Source organism: Uloborus diversus, chromosome 1 (assembly GCF_026930045.1).
Source record: "Uloborus diversus isolate 005 chromosome 1, Udiv.v.3.1, whole genome shotgun sequence".
Classification (NCBI taxonomy): Eukaryota; Metazoa; Arthropoda; class Arachnida; order Araneae; family Uloboridae; genus Uloborus; species Uloborus diversus.
Window position 1 is genome coordinate 139,845,878 of NC_072731.1, and position 23,436 is coordinate 139,869,313.

The following is a 23,436-nucleotide window of genomic DNA, read 5'->3' on the forward strand; positions in this document are numbered from 1 at the left end:
AGATATGCATGGTTTACCTAAATAAAAATTTTCATTGAAATCTGTGACATGTCAGCCACAGCTGATTTGCTCATTTCGCATGGAATGACCCTATATTGTTCGAAATGAGACGTCATTTTTATTTTAATTTTCCATGAACACTGATACTATCACTAGCTTTTAGTTTGTAGTGGGATCAAGATGGCTTTTTGTCAAGATCAAAGAATTTTAATTATTGAGCAAGATTCTGAATTTCCCTACAAAGCGTCAGAAGTCAGGCATCACAGATGGATTTATCACATGGGGTAGGAGCAGAGGAGTACCTCGTACTCCTGTTGAATGCTCCTGTTTTTAATTTTCTGGTGAAATTATATGATAAAGTCAAAGCAATTTATTAAAGAAAATGACGTTGGAAACCTTGATTTCGTGTTCTTGACGAATAAAGATTATAAAATCACAAATTTAGCTGTTTTTAGAATTTGCTTGAATTTCAGTCGAGCGATTTAAAGAATAATTTATACTCATTGCACAAACCATGAAAACCGAGGTACATTCCGGTGGGGAGTTTAAGGGTCAACCATTCTGATTAAAACGAAAACTTTTGTACATAGTTAAATTAAGAGGTAGAATTTTAAAAAATCATAAACTATCGACCGACAAATTTCTCAGACAATCAAATTTGCGTTAATTACAAGTATGCGCTTGTAAGTATTAAACGCAATTAAACATTTAATCAAGTTGAAGATATTTTCTCTTTAAAAGGGATAAATGTTATTGTTACGAACAATTTTGTAAGAAGTTGCTGTTGGCGGTCTTGATAAGACCGATCGACTCTGCTTGAACTTTTGTCAGGGAATCTTCTCCAGCCGGAATGCCTGACACTATTAAAAGAATGTTCCTCGCAATTTATGTAGTCAACAACAAGAACTAAACTGATGAGCTTTAAAAGGAAAGCCTCATAGAGTCAAGGGCTTTATTCAGCTTCTGGTTCTGGAAGAGGTCATTTCCGAAGGGCTTGAGCGTCATTTTGGGATTGTGTGAGTCAAAATTTCCGAAATATAGTTCCTTAAAACGCTGCTTTATTTAAACCTTCTTTTAACCTTTGGTTAAAAGAAGGGTGGATCTGCACCTGTATAGAGAAATTATATGCTACTGCAATGTATGAAACACAATCCTTCAGGGTAGGGAAGACTACTTCGTTTTAGATAAAATACTTGGTTCTTTAGGTGATGAGGATTCACACATCTTGGAAATGACCTGAGGTTGAAGCAACAGGAAAGTATACTAAATTGCATTTTGTTTGCAATTAAGTACCATCAGGTATGCAACTAAAGTTCAAAATTTAGAGCTGTATTCTGTGCTTGACATTAAAGGGTAGGAAAGAATTAGTTTTAAGCAGGGTTTAATTTCTGACAAAAGAAGTGTGGGAGCCCAATAGTCTTCAGAACTTATTTTCATTCGTAAATGGTCTGAGTTCCCGTCTAATATGCATAAATTCACGTGAAATTGGAAAGAAGTGCGAGAGCTCAGTTCCTGTGAGGTGCTATGCGAATTAAGCACAGGTTTTAAGTTATTTTTTAGTAACTAGTGCAGTTGTCGAAAATGGCAGTATTTCAAAATTGATTTCAGTTAATTTTGAAACCAGACGTTCTGTAGAATGAATAAATGTTTTGAAATTTAAAATTACTTTTCTTTCTTAGCTAAAAGTACTTCAAATGAAATTCAGAAAATTATTTGACAGTTTCAGATCTACATGCACCAGTTTCCTTAATTCAAATAAGATTTTCATTGACTTCACATGACTTATATATCTTTATGTAATAAGCAGGAAAAGAGAAAGGGGATGAGAATATAGTGGAAGGAGCTGCAATATTGCCGAGAAAAACGCATGTAACCATTCTCGCTCACATTTTTCAATGAAAGGCAGACATTTGAATCCTAGTGAATGAATATTTTCCCCAAGATAACACGCCTTTGGAAGTGAAATGCACGGCGGTTACATTTGATGAAAGGCATAAAATTAATTGCGCGATTAATTTTATTCCTCATGATATCGTACCGACTTAAAACTAATTCAATCGCCTGCTAAAAATAACTTCATCGCATTTCAAAACCACCGTTTCAGGCAGAGAGCCAACTTCGCACAATTCGTAATCTTCTTTAATCTCTAAAATATCTCCTGTCCTCGAAGCCCGCAGTTTTAAGCCCTCACAGAGTGGCCATTACCCTTCAAAAATGAATATCAATGAATGACAAATGAGCGGGAGAAATAGACTTACTTCATTGCCGTGCATGTTCGCCACATATTTCACGTTGGGCTTCAGAAGTGGCTCGTTGTTTGGATCGTTGGTTACCAGCATGACCCATAACTCTCGCCCTGGAAAATGAATTATGCATGCGTGAGTTTTAAAGTGGCATTGGGCAAGCTGTTTTAGTGCTGCGATGGTAGAAAAAAAATGTATTTGACTCTCTCGAAAATAATTACGCAATTTCAATACAGCCTTTTCAGTCCAAATTAAATATCTATTTCCCACAATTTAAAGTAAAATTTCCAAAATGAATTTGCATTTGCAAGTGAGATGAAACCAAGTGCGTTCACTCCAATGCTGTTTAAAGAAATAATAGTCTCGGTCATTTCATTACACAGCATTGACGCAAAATCGTCGCCCAATTCATCGTGGTTACCATTCACTGAAAAATAATTCATTGCAAGTTTTATGATCAGTGATCATTTTCAAAGATTTTTTTGCATCTAAAAAGCATTGACACATGCGCACGCACACATTACACACACAACAATAGTTTCCAAAACATAAGACAATGCAGTATCTGTACTGAAACTACTTTTAGGGCCATTCCACGGAAAACGATAGCTTTGTCCCGCACGTAACGCTTCATATATTTCATTAAAAATAATACTTTGAAATATTAATGAACAAATTTTTTCTGCTTAACAAATGACAAACTTATGGGTGATTTTTTTCTAAGCAAAATATTTCGTCATTGCCCTTTAAAATTATTTTTTAATTAAATATACGAACCGTCACGTACGGGAGAAAAAGTTTACATTTTCGTGGAATGGCCCTTTATCTCTTTAAAAATAGTGAAGTCACCCCATTTGTGTTATTTTTCTCTTTTAATTCTCTGAAAATAAGTGGCATTAATTACACAGAATATTCCGGGTCATTAAGCTAGTATATAATGCAAATTCATCATAAATTGTTGAGTCAACAATTAGATGCAAAGTCAACTCATTAGCAATCTGATTCTCAACAAATTTCTATTGCGACGAACTTTCGTGCTACGAGAAATACGTTGGTCAGTCAAAAAGTTAATAGCACAGTATTTCACAATAAATTGTATCATAAAGTTCCACTCAAAATCTAGAAATATACTTTTTAACGTAATTACCTTCGTTATTTAAGCATTTGTAGAGGCATATTATAAGTTTCCAGATGCCTTCTGCAAGGAAATTCCGTCCAATGCCCCATTCTTGGATTGCAGCTATCACCTCGTCATCCGAGTGGTGTCCTCGCTTTAAAAGGTTTTTGATGTCGAAAGGCATTGTGCACCTGCATGACAATGCAAGATTGCAAACAAACAAAACTAACGTGCAGGCTTCTGCAAAAGTTTAGGTTAAAAATGTCAAATGTGGGATCGCTCTTTTGAAAGTCCAGACATTTCACCTCATGACTCTCATGCTCTTCGTTTCACGAAAAGCGAACTTCCAAAACTGCGACGCCACTCGGATGGTGATGTAAAGCTTTCTATCCTGGGTATTGGACGGGATTGCCTTGCAGAAGGGGATTAAAAGGAAAAAAAAACTCGTACCACGCCACGATAAATGCTTAAATAATGGAGATTATTACGTTGAAAAGAATAATTTGAATGTGACTTTAAGATACATATCAAATTATTGTAAAATTGCTGCCCTGTTTTGTTTTCTGAAACAGTGTAACTAACTTTTTGCCTGAGCCTCCTAATTACTATATTACTATATGCAACACGTTGGCAGCGACCAAGTTTCTACGGAAAACTAAGAGTAAAAAAAAATACTATCCAAGTTCTACCTTCTCCTTTTTTTTTTTTTTTTTTACTTCAAGGAAGCGAGATTTTACTAGAAAAATTTCGATTCTTCTAAGTAAGCAAAATCAGAGATGCTCAACTCCGTGGGCCGTATCCCACGGGCTGCATGAAGCCCGCGAAGTTGAACCATGTGGCAAGTTATGTTTAATGTAAGAGTCTCAAAAACCATGTTCAGGTAATTTCCAGAACAACCTATCACGTGCATTTGATATTAAGAATGATTGTTGCAAATTGGTTTCTGAGAAACATTTAGAAACTTCGCATTACTAAACTAAGGATGTAGTAATGATAAAAAGAGTTCTTAGTTTGTAATTTTTTCTTTCCGTTGCCGTGTTTTCCCAAGCTATATAGGAAAAATTTTCATTTATTTAAATTTTATGTGTGCTAACGACCCGCGGGATTCATCTTAGAACAAGGTACGACAATCGGGTAAAAAAAAGAAAGATTGGACACCACCACGGAGCTAAACAATTTTCAAATGATAAAAATACGTTTGCAATTATTTATTTTTTATTTATAATCATAAAAGTTAATGATTTTTTGTTTAAAGAAATGTGTTCAAGAGTTCTTAGAACGATTGGGAGCTTGCATCTTTTGTTGCCACAGCCACACATGAGGGCACTCATACGTCCAAAGAGGTAAATGATTGGTACAATTTCAATTTCAAATACGAATGATTTTAATACTAATTTTAAACTTTCAAAATCATAATTTTGTGAGTAATTTGCTGTTCACGTTCGTGATTCCTAAAAAAAAAAAAAGAGAAGCGTTTTTCTACTACTGTTGATTTCCAAAATTAAGCTAGGCGAAAAGAGTTTACTTAACTAACACAATGGTAAGAAAAAACGAAAGACAGAACTATTTTCAGTTTTTAAAGAATAAAAGAAAATAATTGAACTGATGGACATAAAACCATGCCTTAAATTTTTTTTCCTTGATTTGAATCCGATTCTTTAGCGATTCAACAAAGAATCTAACACGTGTTTCGACCTTGCGCAAGAGAGACCAATGAACGTGAAAGAAATAAAGAAAAACAAAACCTTGAGACACTTTCTTTAAAAATAATGAATCCGTCGACCTAATTCCAAATCAAAAAGGAAAGCGTCTCCATTGTTACTTTCATTTTATTTCATCGGTTATGGCAACAATGTCAAAGGAATGATGGAATTAGCGCATAATTGTGTGCCTAGCGGAAGAACGTTCCGTATCCTTAAGGTAGGATTTTTCCTGCTGTGGATGGAGATCCAACCTTCAGAAGGGCGTTAACGTCGTCTCGCAAGTAATCCCCACCCTTTGGAAAACAATTATAGAACTGAAAGGAAAGTCCACTTTTTCATGAAGTCGGACTAAGTGTTATTCAGTTCCTCAAGAGAAAAAGTTTAATGAAATTCTATTGTTTAATGGTAACAAAAAGGAACAAATAAATAAAATTTAAAATGAAAGAAGATGATAAATAGAGTGTTTTTAGCGAAAACCCCATTAGTTTTTGCTTCCTACGGCATTTTATTTCCCCATGTGTTGATTTTTAGGTGTTAGAGAAAATTTTATTTTGGATTCTATAATTAATATCAAATAAAGGGCTTTCATTCCTGATGTACATAAAATGATGCCTTAATTTTTTTTAACGATATGAATACGATTATTTAGCGATTAAACAATGCTCTATTAATGCCAGCCAAATAACTGCTCTGAACTGCATTTCTCTAGCTGTCCAAAAATATATGGACATACATAAAAGGCAGTGAGAAACAAGAGAATGCAAGCGTCAAAATTAAAATTTGGAGATAACCAGTAAAAATGATAGTAGAAAGTTTCCTCTGTTTTGGGACAAGAGATAGGCGACCCGCGTGCCTATTTTCTGAGGCCCGCGAAGCTTTTCGTGAATTTAATTTCATGTTCGTATGCAATTAAAAGTTTTTGAGAAAATCCATATCTTTCCCAAATGCTGTTCATTAATGATTTTTTTTATTGCATTTTGGACACACTGCCAAAATTCGGATGCGTTTCATACGCGAAATAGTTAACTTTCCACGACAGAGGAAGAGGAGAATTTTGTTTTAGGTCGTTTCAAGACGTCGATCCGTTTTTCATTAAAACTTCCAAACAAATAAACAAATTTGCCAAAATTTCTCCCCCCTCCCCCTCTTTTTTTTTATTTTATAACACTCATGACGAAGCTCCAACACTCCCGCCTCCTCTCCAAAAAAGTATTTTGATTACTGCTGTAGTTATGTTGTAGTCCGACACCGAGCCTTTGGTTTCAGCTGCGGCCCTCGAACACTTACAAGATGGAAACCCCCGCTTCAGAGCATCTACTTACATCCATTTGCTTTTCACTGCTTCACATGTTTATTTGAAAATTTAGAGAAATAATAATAAAAATAAAATCTACGTTATGCATATTGTTGCCTTTTCAAACCAAAATTGCGAAACAAGTTAAATGAAACATTTTGACTTTCAAAATAAACTCGAGTCAGAAAGGGCTAAGAAAAGGAAGGGAAACTCCAAGTGCCATTAAGTTGAAAAAAAGAATGAGAGTTGAAGAAGAAAAAGGAGCAAGATGAAAGTTAAGCATCGAGACTTATGGCTCGTTAGTTATAAATCTTTGAGGGCAGTCGTAAAAGGGGAAAGGTTTTGAAGTAAACCGCTCATTATGAAGTCCGTATTATCATCGCTCTATGCTTATTTTATTGATACGAAGTTTCCATTGGTTTTTAGAAATCTGACGATTTGGCATCAAATATACAACAATCATTCGTAATACCGATGGTTTTGGAACGTTCCAGAATACATTTTTCGATTAGTAACTTTGAACAAAACGGGCCACATATTGCCCGCTGGCCAGAGGTTTGGCGCCACTGATCTGCAATAATGCGGAGTGTGTGACATTCTTAATTCAACCTCTGACAGCAACGTTTTATTGTAGATCTTACTTAGCTCATCACTCCACTCATACCTCCGCCTCCAGTCATCGCTTCATCTATAAATGTATCAAAATACGTTATTGACGATTTACTCTATTTCTTTTTCCCCGAATGCATATTTATGCGATGATCGAAGGTGAAAGTTGGCGACATGTCTGCAGTTCAGCCCTATGTCCATCGCTTCGAATGTTGTCGTTTCGGATGACCGCTTGTTCGAAACGATGCGATTCGTGTCCTGTGTCGTCACGGCCAGTGATGAATGGAACGGTCCACGCCTCTGCCCTCTTTGCACCATTAATCGCAGTCCATGTCGCAGCGAGGACATTGCTACATGGGTAAACGTTTTAAATTTTGGATAGAGAGATTGCATTTTGGAGTTCGTTTGAGCTGCAGTTTGGAACGACTCGTTTTTTCATCGTTTTCAGCCATCGATGATTGTTTATTATTTTCAGTAAATTATGGTTGATGTTCTAATGTTACATGATTTTGCATTCGTTGTTTTGAAATTAGAGCCGTCAATTGTTGGTATAAATAATTGTTGCCTTCACCTATGTAGCCCAAACGAATTCTACTATAATCAAATATAGCAGTTTCCCAAATTGTGATCCACGGACCCCCAGGGGGTCCGCGAGTCCATGCCAGGGAGTTCGCGCTGTTATACAGCTAAAACGATAAATATAATTGAGATTTAAGGACGAGTAACGGTCAAAAGAAATCACGTTTATGAGAAATAAAAAAGTTCTTGCTTAAGTGCATGCAGGACGCAGCACAAACCCCCTCCCCCGGAACTCTCGGAAGTAAACACGCTACACATTAGTAAAAATATACAAAAAAATGAATGAATAAATGTAAAGGAAAAATAGCGTAAAAATATATTAGAAAACAAATAATTCAACTGTGTCAATGTTTTTTTCTTTGCGCACGCCGAGGGGCGACGGCTTGCGAATTTCGTATTTTTTCCGGAGGGGGTGTGCGGAGGTTTAAAGTTTGGAAACAATGCATTTTCATATAGAGAATGGTTTTTGTTGCTTTTCGATATACTATGCTTTGGGTGCATACTCTTGAACCCCTATCCATTTTTTTTTTTTTTTTAAAGATGGACCAGCCTGTGGTGGTTAGGGCCGCTGTTTTTCCCCAGGACGGACCGGGATCAACCCTTTGCATTGGTCATGGAAGAAGCCCTCAACCTCTCCCGTGTTACAGGAAAACCTTGAGGCTTCACGGAAAGAGGTAAGGAGTTGTTGTGGAAAACTAAATTTTGTGAGTACTTCTATTTTGAGCCCAAAATGTACCACGGTTGGCACTAAAGATGGCAAAAGTTAAAAACGAGTGTTTTGGAGATGGGAGGGGGGAGGGGTGACCCACGAAACCATTCTCTTGTTTGGCACCGGAATATCGCCAAACACCCATAGCTAAATCATTTATGTTTCGACGATTAAAAACAGTACTTCATTTAGCTCTGTTTTTATTGAACTTCAAGTTAAACAATTTAGTTAAGTGTGCGTCCACAATGAGAAATTTTTTTTTTTTCAACTCATTAAAAACGCTTTAAAGTGACAAAGAGGTAAGATGTTTATTCAAAAATAAATTTTGAAAGGTCGTGTAACATAAGAGAAAACGATGTCTTATACGTGGATACCTGGATTTGTGTCAGTTTAACATTTGACTTTAAGAAATGGGAAACAACATATTTTTCAGTTCTTGAGTGTTTCATATACATTTAATGAAGTGATTTTCCCTGTGCCCGAAGAAAAAAAAAGACCTTTTGACTGTGTGCTGAAGAGGAGGAAAGGGGAAAACAATAAATCACCATTTTCATTTCTAAACCGTTGGGAAGAAATATTATTGGTAACTAAAACACACGTTCGAGAAAAATGTACCCAAAATGTTTTTGGAAAATTGAAAAAAAATGCGTAAATGTGCAAGGGATATTCAGTTGCGAAAGTTTTCATCTAACATTCACCTCAAAACATAGTTGCCATTGTTTGTTTTTTGGGACAACTTCCGAAATCCGAATGACTGATGTATCTAGCACAAAAAAGCAGAGCGATTCTTTTATCTTACACTCGAAGATGAGTGATAGGAGAATTATTCTGTATTCAACACGTGATAAGGCTCGCACTCAGCAAACTTGACCGAAGTTTTTGGATTCAAGTTGCTGCTACTTGAACTAAATACGCAGATACTAGAAGAATTTATTTTTCTTTTGAGAGCTCTTTTCTTGTCAAAGTGCAGTTGCAGCATCAGTTTCGACTATCACTTTCTCGTTTTGGAAGAGAAAAGAGTTTAAGATGGGATACTCGCAATAAAAAGAATGGCATTCACGGAAAACATGTAGTTTCAAGCGAAAAAAATAAGCAAGGTGATTATCTTTTTAACGTAAAAGTAAATGCTGATGATTTGGAAAGTAGGCGATTATCACCCAAAACCACAAAAATTATGATCTATCATTTTTAAAAATCAATTTCATTGGCTTGAGTCGCAGTTGAAATTGAAATGCAGTACACCGATAACAGTTGCTATAAGTAACACCGGAACTATTAAAACAGTAAATATAAATTAACTATTAGTTTCTGTATTTAATATATAGGGGAAAAGGGGGCTCATGTGAACACGGGGCACATGTGAACATGGTATGTTTAACTAAGATTACTTCAAGCAGAAAATCTGGAAAAATTCTGAAATAAGGACAGTACCAGTTGTGGGGTCATCCCAGTTGTGTACCTCTTGAACAAACATTTAGAGCAATGAGCCATTTTATGTTTCTGTGATGGCAACTTCTTCGTTTTAGCAGGTGTTGAATAAATTTTATCACCGACTTCTTCACGTGATAACATTTTTAAAACTAACTGCTAATCTAAATCAAAGTATCACGAACGATTGTATGAATATTCAAGTAAATTTATGACAATGTTTAATTTTTTTAATTAAATTAATAATTCTTTATTTTTGCGAATTAGCTCTAAAGAAGCTGAATGGAACTTTTGCGCACAACATCTAGGGGCACAAGTGAACATTTCCCATAGCCGCTCTCCATAATATTATTATTAGTGTAGGATATTGTAAGTGTTAAAAATTTGTAAATATTTGTACTTATTATTTTCCTATAGTCAGTTCGTAAATTTATTGCTAATTGTTATTATTATTAAACATTTATTTATTTATGATTATTATTTTTATTTTTCTACTTTTTTTGTTATTAAATAGTTGATCAATAATTTTGTGTTATATAATACTTACAGGAAATAATAAGACACAAAATATTTTCGTTTAATTAAAAACTGAAGTTCAAAATCATTTTAAAATACATTATCAATTTATGTATAAAGCTTAAAAGCAAAATATATATAGAATAACCCTTGCATAAAAAAATTATTTGTATTATGTAGTCACATAAGTGGTTTTTTAAGTCTATTCGGTGATCAGAACAGGCTACGAGACTTCAGAATTTGACCAGTGAGCAATTATATATCCGAGAAAAAATATTTTTTAAGTGCAAAAATTACTGTACAATTGAAACTGATGCAGTATAGGTTGTAAACCCTTCAATGTATTTGTTACTTAGGTGTATGTTTCATATGGAAGAATTTTCCTTTAAAATAGGATGCTTCTCCTGCATTATTTACCCGTGTTCATATGTGCTCCAGGCCTGTTCACATGTGCCCCCTCTAGGGGCACGTGTGAACAACTGCAGACGTTTTTTAAAAATACAATAAAGTAAAGAAATATTTTTTCTTAAAAATCCCCAAAAAATTCTTGACACAAAGAAAAGTTCATTCAATCATGGGGACACTTTTGTGTTGAGAAATTGATATTTTTTTGAAAAATAAACAATTGAAAAAAAAAATGTTCACATGTGCCCTCTTTTCCCTACTCTTATTTGGTAGATAACAGGTGCTGCTGAACCGGAAAAAGTTTGTTGTTACATTTAGCAAAATATTTTATGGAGAAGAGAAATATCATAGACATAAGTGAAATCATATGAACCAACACATCATAAGACACGAATCATATGAACCAAAAGATTTATTACAGAATAGGTTGCATATTTAGAAAAAAAATAATAATTGGAAAATAAACTGAATTCTAAATACCTCATAATAGCTATTTTCAACCCAGATCTTCACACACACACGCACCACCACCACCATATCAGGTAAGTAATAATGTACCAAATACGACACGCGTTTTCTTTTCTTTCTTTCTTTTTTTTTTTAACGGCTTGATATCAAAATAATAATAATGATAATAACAATAATAAATACTTCATATTTTAGATTTTTTTATGGTGGATTTTTTAAAAATGTTTATTGGAAATTTTAAAAATCTTTCTTATTTTTATTTAAAAGAAAGGAAATGCATGGTTACCTTGATGACGTTGCAAGTATTTGAATACGTCCGTTTACTAAAACGCATTTACTTTCTATAAATAAACTGCCCTTTTCACATTAAGTTGCTCGAAGTTTAAACGGCCTTTTTCTTTTCTTTTTTTGAAATATAACAAATATACGAATGCCAAACATAGAATGATGCTCTTAAGAGATTATGTGGGTTTCTAAAAGGTCTGCTTTGAATTGTATATTTGTTGTACTTTGTACTATCAGGGTAGAAAAATATTTATAAAAGAACCTAACAGAGAAGAGGAATTTCGGCCTCCCACAAAACGTATTTTGGAATATAAATAGTGCTAGTTGAAAAACTTCAAGTTTATTTAACAGAAGGAGAAAAAAGAATGCATTTTGAATAAAGGCTTTTGACCAAATTTTATAAGTAGGAAAAGAATTAGAAAGATCTCACGTTTTTCTTTTTTTTTTTTTTTGAAATTTCTATCAAAATGGTTGCTTAAAATGTCAAATGTTAGTCGCGTAAAGAAGAGCCTCATTTAGAATGCAGTTTCGTTTCACAATTTAGAACATTTTTCTTTTTAAAGCTTCGTTTTTATAACACGAGTTATACAACATGCATTTAATTTTAAAAAACCTTTGTGCTTTCCACTTAGGTAAATTTTATCTGGCATGCAATTTAATGTACAGTCATTTATATATCGCTTTTTTTTTCGGTTTTATTACTTTAATCAAGTGAATCAATAAGTTATCAAAGTTTTACAAACTAGATACTAGCTATTTACGCGTATGAAAAAGAAAAATAGTCCATACTATTTTTCTTTTAAGTTTTTTCACTTACGTTTTATTGTTTTATTTAATAATTTTATTGTACAAAAAGCTTCAAATTAAAAAAAAATCTAAGGACAACTTTTTTTTTTCATTTCAAAACATCCTGCAAGGAGAGATATTTTCTATAAATCCCGTATAGCTAAATCACGCACAGAAAATCGCAAATACGAATCAAAAACTAAGTCAAACGTATCTTAATCTTTCAAATTAAAAAAAATTAAGCATCGTTAAAAATGGAAAAGGGAGGGGGAGAAATTGGATTTCCTCAAATGGTACATAAATCCTTTTTATTTTTTTCAAATTCAATGTGTCGAAAATTTTTAAAATCAAAATTATACACACATTTTCTTTCCCTGTCACCTTCCGCTTTGTCGGTTAAAAAGTTAAGGTTTTTTTTAAATTTTATTTTATTTTTTTTTTACAGAATTTATCACCATTATAGCTTATACTGTTTTCGACTATTTCACTCGACTAAAATGAATTCCACTCCTGTAAAAATTTGAAAGAGTATTTCACGTCTTGGGGAGAAAAACAACTCAAGCAATATCTGCCTGCAATTACTACATTGAAATTCTTATAACTGTCACTATTTATGACGCCATAGCCAAGTGACACTGCAAGCGATCATCATTATTCTTCATGGGCGAATGATGGAATTAAAATTTCTGAACGTTACAACAGAGTTGCCACTATAAACGGTGTCAATATAACCAAGTTCAAATGCCTAACCTTTTTCAGCCCGAGAGCCGCCGCACCTCCTATAAAACTCTTTCTTACAAAAGAGGACACGCATGAAATTTCGAAATACTTCCTTCTTCTCACAAAAAAAAAAAAAAAGGGAAAATAGTACAGGATAAAAAATTACAGACCAATTATTGTTGTTACCATTTATTTGATGCTTATTTTATTGAATGCATGTTTTTCAGAAACCAATATCTGAATGTTTGACCAAATTTGTGGCATTGTCACTTCAAGTGTTTTTCAATTTGATACATATTAATCGATTGAAAAAATCAGTTTTCTTATTTCATCTCAATTTTTTCCCCTTAAAATAAAAAAAAAATTAATAAATGAAATACTGTAATAAAATTTTAGACTTAAAAACTTTAAGGATCTCTAATAACATTTCAAATTGAATTTAATTCAGAAATTAATTTGTGCTCAAGATCCATACAGATATTTCAATAAATAAAAAAAAAAAATCTTTAAGTGAAAACTTTTTCCAACCCAGATCTAGGGTGAGGACGCGCAATAAGCCACTAAGCCACTGGGTTTCTTTAGTATGAAACAGTAAGCAGTAACAGGGCACACGGATCAGCTTTGCGGACTGGGGGCCATATGTTGGGCACCACTGGCCTTAAAATAATGATAAGAATTATTGATATTACAGTTTATTTCCGAACGCCAGTTTTAATTCAAGTTTTTCTCGTGCAGAGAACGTTTTCCCATCTCAACAGCACTCCTGTCGATGCTTAAGAAACCCGTAGTTTCGTCGTGTACTTTAAACACGGTACGTTTATTTTCGGTTAAAAAAAGAGAAAAAAAAAACTATCAAGAATGAAGTGTTCGAACTATCATAACTTTACTTCTTCTATTGAGAAATGTACAAAAATTTCTTTTTTAACTAAACTTTTTCCTTTTGTTCCATTTTTATCCTTTTTGGAATACTTTTTAAAAGATAGACAGAATAAATAATTTTCAAATGAAAATATCCTTTCAAGATTCACCGGGCTGAAAACACATGAGGTGGAAAATTGATTTATAGAAGTATCTCCGCTTACCTTGTACGGATTTTCCTATGGAATATAACTTGGTGTATTCAGGATACTGACTAGCAATCTGTTGTAGAATGGAAGTCATGCGAGGGAAGTTATGATAGGTGAAATCTATTTCGACAGCTGACACCGGCTGATATGTGAAAAAGAGCAGAATGAAAGTACCAAGTAGAGAGAACGTAGAAGTGACACCCATTGTGAGATTCCTGAAAGGAGAAAAATGAGGCAAATGTAATGGCGAATCACGTTTTATTAACATATGTTATGAAAAAGTTAGTACTGGTAGAAAATAAAAGTATGAAGCCTTACAGTAACTGAAACTTATAAGCTCAAATTTTATTTGTGAAAGTCTGAGCAAAACTTTATTATTTTTTAATCAGTTTCCTTTTTATCAACCGGCCTTTCCCAAGTAGTCCAGCACAGTACAGTGAAAAGTAAGTACAGTGAAATCCCATTGCAACCATAGAGACTTCAAATTGTGTTCGCTGTAACGAGAGTTTTGTCGTACCTGAATTCAAGCTACGTAATAGTAATTAAAACGGAGATGAGCATTTATTTCGTTGAACGGATATTTCGTTGTATTGGTATTCGTTGTAACGTGATTTTACTGTAATACCACATTTCCTTTAGACTGCGAAAGCGATGAACTCTCGCATACGTGAAAGAATTGCCCCTACCTTCAGGACGCAAACTTGCAAAAATGATTCAGTAGGATTAAGCAGTTCCCGAATCGGCAAACTAAAAATCATTTAATGCATTTTAATTTATATTTCCTTCTAGTACTGCAAGACGGGTTCTTAGTAGTACGGTGAGACGAGGAGGGTTTGATCTTCGACATTTGAAGAGCCTACCACTTCTCCCTGCGTTATATGACAATTCACGCTAAAAGTTAGGCAGTTGATAGATAAAAGTGTGATAATGTGTGTCCCATGCGAGACAAAGAGTTAAAACAGCTGTCTTTCCCCGTGCTCGATCCCCATCATGAGAAGAACCCAGCATTTTCCACGAGTTAAGGCGGCAATGCAGGATAATCCTATAGCTTCAGCTTAAAACAGCGGTTCCCAAACTTTTCGGATTCGTGGTGCCCTTTGAAGAATTGGAACTTCCTTACGGCTCCCTAGTCTACATCCAGCTTCTGGTTCTGGGAAGGGTTATTTTTGAAAGGTCAACACACAATTTTCGTGCGCAAATAGGAGCTCTTGGCCCTTTTTTCCGAAAAATAAGTACGAAAAATGCAATTTTATTCTATCCTTGGTCACTTAAGAGGGGGGGGGGGGTCCGGTCATGAGCCTCATGCCCGCTCTAAGTCCATTCCTGAGTCTATCTCAGTGATATACATCGGTATTGACGCCATGGACTCAGGGATGCCTTGTGGCAACCCTCGTCTCTCCTTGCGGCACCACAGGGTACCGTGGCACCCAACTTTGGGAACCTCTGGGTTAGAGGTTGGAAGTTGTTGGAGAAAACTTCCGCGAGAATTATGCCGAAAATGATATCGTGCTGACGTTGCCGAACACTGCTTTGCATCGTAACAAGATGACTGAATAAGTGTGTGTGTTTATTTATTTAAAAAAAGGGTTGAAGTTTAACTAAACATTTCCACCATTCAAAAGTATTTTAATCCGTCTAAGACATGTGAAAACAGTTAAGAAAATAGCTATTTCTATTCCTGTTATAAAAATGTTCGCGGATTCAGTGAAAGCCACTTTATGTTTTGTCTCAAACAAGAAATTACATCACATTTCAAAATTAAGAATGATAAATGATCTGTCAAAGGACCGATTTTTAGTCGACTGTGAGAAAGAAAAACATTGTATTGCATTTCAAATATTCATCAAGTTAAGTTAAATACGTTCGACAAAAATATAGTTTTAAAATTAAAAATGCACGGAAAAAAAAGTCGCAAAGTTTACACAAAAAATAGATTAAAATGTGTACAATATTTCAAAAAAAAAAAAAAAAAAGGAGCTATTAAATAACAATAATAGGAGTTTGTACGACATTCTCATAATCTTGTCGAGTAGATGAACAATCCTAGATGTAATAAATTTTAGAATACAATATCTTAGATTTAAAATTTAGATAATATTGATTTTAGAATAGTAAAACAATGTTTAAAAAATTCGATTGTCAGATTTTAACTTTTAAGTTTCCATTTCTAGAAAAAATGTATAGCAGAATATAAATTGAATTTGCCGCATATATTACGCTATAAATTCAACAAAAAGCTATATTACGAATTATATCCTAGTGAAAAGTTTGTAAAGTTCCAACCTCGCCATAATCAAGACAGTGCCGTGCTCAACTATGATTCTCGCCCCGAAAATTTCCCCGGAAAAATGAGTTTGCCGGAAATATGAACTTAATGAAAGGGAGCTGGAACAGGAAATGGCAACCCGTAGTATATTTAACTAATTTGGGAGCGTTCATGAACCAGATGACGCAGGCAGGGGATCGAGAGCTTAGGATGAGCCCTTTAATTTCCCTTGAAATGAGAAAAAATATTTCAGCCGTATGTTAAATAGAACGAAAACGGAATTTTAGAGGCTGTCCTTAAATTATGTGGCACTTTTTCCAGCATTTTTGATTCCCTCCCCCCCCCCTTTGCTACAAAGTGCATGATTTCACTTTAGCCCCCCCCCCCCCCCTCCCACATGTTATGCTATTTTTCAAAAACATTTTGTTATAAAAAATGTGTGATGTCACATTTCTTGTTAACCCTCTTTTCATTATTTATGTGAGAGCTACGATGTTACACCAATGAAAAATATGGACGAACTTATTTCAGAAAGACATTACTGAAAACATACCGAAATTGCAACTGTTCAAATTGAGGACGGATGTTTAGTTGTAAAATTTAATACATAAGCTATTTTGTCAGACCCTTCTGTGAAATTAAAAAATGCTGACACATTCACATGTGCATCTTCAACACATATTATAAAATAAAGATGTCTGTGACGCACCCAGAAAAATGTTAATGCCCTGAAACATGAATTTTTTAGTATACAGATGTAGTTTTTACCGATGATGTGCTCGTCGCTGCTAATTTTTGATAAATTTCTCAGAAAAAATTCATTTTAATGATTTACCTAATTTTCAGCACTTTTACCCAAGACAGGCTGAACTAATTGTAGTGTTAGTGTTTCCTTGCAAATAGCAAAATGCAATTTTACTAGCCTGTTAATTGTTGAGAATCCGTAACAATGAAATTTTCTCCGAGAATTCAGTTCAGAGTTGGAAATAAATATACATTGTAGTGAATTATGTTATGAATATAGCTGGAGCAAAACCTAAACTGGAAGCATTGTGAAGGCTATGCAGATCCTAATCACAGCATTACGGTCCTGCCAGGTTAGGTTTGCCCCAACGATAACGGCACACTTAACGTTAAATCCCGGTTATCACAAAATTTGCCATTTCAACTGCGCTTGCGCGCGGACTTAGCTTTTTGGGCTTTCTGCTTTAAGATTTCGTGTTGCTTGTTAATATTTAAGCTGAGCGAGAGTCCCACCAAATTAATGAATGCGATTAGAATATTTTCACAGCGACTTCGTGATATACTATAATGAAACTACGGATATGAATAACTGATAATCTTAAGAGAAAAATGACACTTCAATATTTATTAGTTTGGAAATATTTATTTAACATAATTGTAAAACACGTTGTGTACTTCAAAAATGATTGGAATATTAGTACAGAAATCCGTCTTTTGCGGATATTTTACGTATAGGCGTAAACAACTTAGTATTATACATTTTTATTTAGGTTGAGGGTTCGGCTTTGTATTAGAAGTGATGCTGAAATTCTAGTACTCTCTTCTGAGGTTAAAAATTTGGTCCTGAAAAAGGACAGACGATTCAGACACCGAATCCATTAATAATTGAGACGCAAAATTCAATCTTTACCGAGGCCTAAAAACTAAATCAGAAAAAACTTTGTGATTTCTAATTTTTATCTTTTGCCATCTCATATTTATTACCAAATTTAAAATGTTTGTAGTTAATTTAGCAAGAGTTTTGAAATCAGCTAAGTCCGCGCGCAAGCGCAGTTGAAATGGCAAATTTGTGATAACCGGAATTTAACGTCGAGTTAACGGCACAATGATGTTGCATCAGTCATTCATTTTTCCTCCTATATCTTTGTGATAGATAGAGAAAAATACAGAGATAGATATCTATATCTAAATAGATATAGAAAATATTATATTGAAATTAATAAAAAATATAAATTGGTAAATATAAAGAAATTAATAAGTATAGAGGTAGGTAGATGCAGAGATAGATGGATATAGAGATAGGAGAATACTGTGATAGATTAAGGGACACGTATTAACAGAGACAGATAGAAAAGATACAAATAAATAAATGTGCAGAGACATAGATATAGGTAAAAATAACTTTTATACCATCATCATTTTTATTTAAGCATTCGTCGAAGGCGGAATTCTTGGCGTAAAAGGTGAATGACATAAAAAGCGAATTGCTCGTTTAGCCGCTTGCGGCTAATATTACATAGATAGCTAGATATTACGAATACATTCAGCGATGCATGGACAGCTATGCAAACATATAAATTTAGCTATGTAGCTGCAGCAATGTGATTTTCCAGAATTACGTATTTTCCTTCCCATGAAGTGATGCCACAGACTTCATTTCTGACAAACATTTAATCATAAACAAACCACTTGCTGCCTAATGATAGTCTTTTGTTGAATCGTAAAACGAAAGAGAAAACACGACGGACAGAACTCGTTCCTTGACACAGAAAAACAACAGGGACTGTTTTCCTCGAGTTGTTTTCATTCCGAGGTCGTCGCCCCTCCAGAAATAATAATAAAAAACAAGCCCCTCTCTCCCCCAGTCAAAAAATGACAATTATATAGGCAAGTGGGTCACTACCCCGCGAAGGTCGAGACTACTCGAACGAAAAGAAACCAGCTGTTGTCCTGTGCCGTCAGCCACTGCTTCTCTGTTTCGGTTTCGTTTCGAGGTATCGCTTTGGACGGAGAGAAACCCAACCCTGGGGGAAACCGATCCTTGCTTCTAAACCTGTGTAGTGGAGGGTGATGTCCAAAAAGAACCAGTGATTTGTTCGACGGGAAATAAGCGATACAGGGAAATCCTGCGACAAGGAATACCAATACAACGAAATACGTTTTCAGTCTCGATTCAATATTCACTACCTCACTTGGATTCCAGTACAACGAAATTCCCGTTGCACAGGGGTGCCCCCCCCCCTAAGAGCAAGAGCGAACCGCCCCCAATACCACGAAGACCCCCTCCCAAATCGGGAGCTCCCCGCCCCGAAAAGGAGAAAAATACCCCTTAAAGCAACCCCCTCAAAATTTCAATAGCGCAGTCTGCGCCATGATCCCACCCCCTCCCGCCCCCCGCCCAAGGTGGGCATCCCTGCGTTACAACGAACAAAATTTGCTGTCCTTTAAAGTTTGTTGTTCCTAGATTTCACTGTATATTCATCGAGTGTTGTAGTAGTCTGTGGGAGTGCAGGTTCCATTATCTGGTATCATTCGATGAGAATTTTCTTCTAATAATTTAATCAAAAATGGGATAAATATCTGGAGTTGAATTTTTGTGGTCAGTTATACTGGTTAACCCAGTAAACAAAAAGGAACAAATAAAAGAGAACAATGAAGTAAACAGTAGTGTGCTGAAACAACCACATACGATTAAAAAAAAATCTCAAGGAATAAGTAACGAAAATGAAATAAACAAGGATAAGCTTTGAATAGGATCTGTTTTCGGGACAACACGAAAGTTTGTATAAACGACAGGAGAGACACTCGACGGCATGAAAAAAATTGTGTTAGCTAAGTATTTATTACTCGAAATTTTTTAAATAAAAATGTGGCTTTTGTTTAACTTCGCTTCCATATATCGTATTCAAACGTTATTTTCGAGGAAGATTCATTATTTTGTTTTATTTTCCCAAATTTTCTATGTCGGGCTGTTAAAGCATGACGTAAAATAGTTTGTAAATCTACGGATCTCACGTTGCAAGTTGCAAAGTAAGGAAAAAAAAACGCACAACGTCATTTTCATCACGTAATATTTTTAACATCTTTATTTTATGTCATAATGTCAAGAGTTTACGTCATGTTTTCATTAAACGTCGCTAATTCAATCTTCATGACAAAACATCCACGTAAGATATTCATTTTAGACTAAATATGAATTTTACAATACACACATACAAAACATAAAAAGAGGTGCGAACAATCAATGTTTTTACTTTAAACTTTAATTCCAAATGAAAACGTAGTGTTGAATTTTACGGGATATCCGAACCTCTAAAAACCTCACTTATTAGAGCCTTGCCTGGTCTTGAAATATTAAAGAAGATGAATTATTTTTAACTTTCACAAAAAAGGAACCTTTTCTAGCATCTTAATTATGTTAAATGCTTTCTGCATATCTTTTTCATTCTTGTTTTGGATCGAAACATATTGGGTGCAGCTATATAAGACATACGACATTTTCCAGAAGCTGGTCTTATAAGGGCAATCACGTACCTCAACCATTTCTTTCTTTTACGAAGATAATTTTCAAATCATCGTGCTGAGATTAAAGAATTAAACAAAATAGAAACGAATTCAAATTTTCAAACAGCCATTGCCCTTCACAAACCTTCAACAAGTTCATACGTTTTCAGCAATTAAATAATGTTCAAAGGCAAAAGTTGCATAAGCTCTAAGAGTAATTTTTCAAAAATAAGACACTTTTTTTTTGGTATAGAATTATAGTCTAAAAATGACTTCATTTGGAACATATACTCTTCAGCTTGAGAAGGCTATGCTTGAGGAGGTTATGTTACTATAAAGTAAAAAGAAAAAAAAAAAAAAGATATTGAAAAAAAAAAATGGAATCATTTTTTTCGCCGTATTTTAAAGAGATGTGGAAAATAAAACAAGTGGAGGAATTTAAACAAAAGGTGGCCTCTTGACATGTGTTGAAGATGTAGACATAACAACTGAATTTAAATTCTGGCGTTAAACTGTCGCAGACAGATGACCATGAATGGTTGGTAAGAAAATGACGCTGAATAATGGATATTTAAAAAAAATCGGAGGCAAGATGTGATTAGCGAAAATCGTGGGAAAGGGAGGTAATAAAAGAATTTAAAAACTGCCGATGATTCTGAAATAAGATCCTCCGCCTCCTCTCCCTCGCCTTCGAGGGGAAAAGATGCAATTGGTATTGAAAAGTAGAAAATAGAAGCTAAATTCCGTTTAAAGCAGACTGTCCTCAGACAAGTCAAGACTTTTACACGGGCTACAGATTCAAGGAGAGACAGATCAAGCATAAATTTAAAAAACTTTTGCAACCTATCTGCTTCAATTTATTTATCAAAAAATCTGAGTAAACAAACATGCTCGAAGATAAGCGTATGGAAATGAGAGTTGCTTAAGGTAAAAGAAGTTTGGAGGCTTAAATTATATAGCTTGCGTCCCTTTATTTATTTGTATCGATTATTTATTTCATTCATTCATTTATTTATACTTATGTGTTTAGTTACTCTTTCATACTTGTTTTTCTTTCTTTCTTCATTTATTTGTTCTTTTTTATTTATCTATCTATTAATTTATTATTTTGTTGAGTTTTGTATGTTTGGTGTGAGGGCTAATTTAACCAAAAATCATTTTATTATCAATAAGCAGAACATAGAGGAATTTTGTTCTACGAAAGAGTCGCTTCAGAGCTTTAATTTTAAAAAAATCAAGAGGGCGCTGAGTTTTTTTTTATTGAATATATTAAAGAAAGCTTATAATTTGAAACAAAATAAAAGTATTAAAGCTAGAAAATAAAACATGGGTGATAATAACATCTAAGTGTCAAAATTTGGTAAAAATATTCATAATTCTTTTTTAAGGACGACAAATACACGCCGAAGCCCTGGAAAAGGCTACCTAAAAGAAAAAGAGTGCAGATCTCTATTCCAAACACATGGCGGTTTCACATGAGTGACCACTGTCGTAAATTGTGTGCCCACAGTGACCAGAAGTAATCAAATAGAACATACCAAATATTTCTAAATGAAGAAACTAGGAGTACCAATTAAGCAGCTTGTTACTTTTGCAGCATTAAACATACTAAGCACGGTCTGGAACGATAGCCGTTGACCTGCGATTGTTTTACCGACGAATAAAAAGCTAATTTCGGCTATCTACTTCTTTATTAAAAATTACATCTTTATTCCATACTTCTCGGGCAAAAATGCTCCAGAAGAACTCGTCTTAGAACATTAATTTTGCAACAAAATGAAATGAATTTCAATAAAAGCTCTAATTATATTGCAGCAGGTAAAATTACCTCAAAAAGACTTGATCATGAAAGACAACAAAATGAGCACAGACCGACAAAAATTGTTAAATCTTAGAAGCCATGAAAAAATGTTAGGAACCAGGCAAACTATTTATCTTATTTCATAGTAAAATTCAATGTAATTTTTGATCTAAAAGATTCTTTTTTTTTTTTTTGAGAACTAATCGTTGGGTATTTGGGTATTTTCGTAGTTGCCCTGAGATTTATCAAAACTTAAAAATGAAAACTGGTTTTAACATGAAAAAGTGTTTTGTTCAAAGAAATTAATTTCTCAGCAACGTCATTACACTTTTTTCTATTCTCACGGAAAAATGCTAAATACCGTTAAGTAAATGCAGTATCAACATAGTTATGGACATAATAAGAACAAACTCGAGGGGTGCGGGGAGGGTTGTAAATGAAGTCAAGATAGAAGAAATATATTGATAGAAGAAATACATTGATCTTTAGTTTCCATAAAAATACTGCGACAGATTACGTTAAGTATCACATATACGCCTACGCTAAAAAAGCATTAATGTCAGCGTATTGAACCTAAAAGTTAAAACGAATTGCTTACTTTAAAAATACGGAAAATCGCGTTTTCTTTCTTCTTCATTTATTAAAGCAAATACCTCATGCATTACAAGAAGTCATTTCATATAAATGATCACCTCATCAAAACTTACTCTTCGGGGGGAAAAAATATCATCAAACAAATTAATGTGCTTGTTAAACAAAACGAAGATCGAACGATATACGACATTAGTAGGTTGGGACCGAGTCGGAAAAAACAGGTTTGGAAGTTTTCCAGGGAGAGTTCTTTTTTTCCTTCGCAGAATGGTAAACTTTTATTTTCGATTTTGAACACAGAGCATTAGACTGTGGATACTCGACGATGCGTAGTTTAGAGTTTAGAGATTAGCGATTCAGAATGACGCTTCCTTCTTATTTTGCTTCGGTACCTATTAGGTCACTGATCCCAATCCAGATGTTTATTTTTGTATTAACGGATATGTGCATTTATATGCAACTTCGTTCTTTTCTCCGATGCTTTTTATAAATTGCAAAATTCATGAATGTTAGAAAAATTGCAACTTTTAGAACTCGAAATTTATGTATTTACTAGCTGAGCCGCCCGGCTTTGCACGGTCTTCCTCGAAAATAAAAGTTA

At 34.3% G+C, this 23,436-nt stretch overlaps 1 protein-coding gene across 2 annotated transcripts in view; it reads right to left on the reverse strand.

Annotated features, from left to right (window-relative positions):
• LOC129232493 (carboxypeptidase D-like) overlaps positions 1–23,436 on the reverse strand; it is a 152,924-nt gene that overhangs the window by 56,625 nt on the left and 72,863 nt on the right. For both annotated transcript variants that reach the window (XM_054866642.1, XM_054866649.1), the window contains exons 2-3: positions 13,945–14,144; positions 2,259–2,356 (exon numbers count right to left, since the gene is read on the reverse strand). In XM_054866642.1, the coding sequence (XP_054722617.1) occupies positions 2,259–2,356; positions 13,945–14,134 (288 nt within the window). In that variant the 5' untranslated portion in view covers positions 14,135–14,144. The remainder of the gene's footprint in view (positions 1–2,258; positions 2,357–13,944; positions 14,145–23,436) is intronic.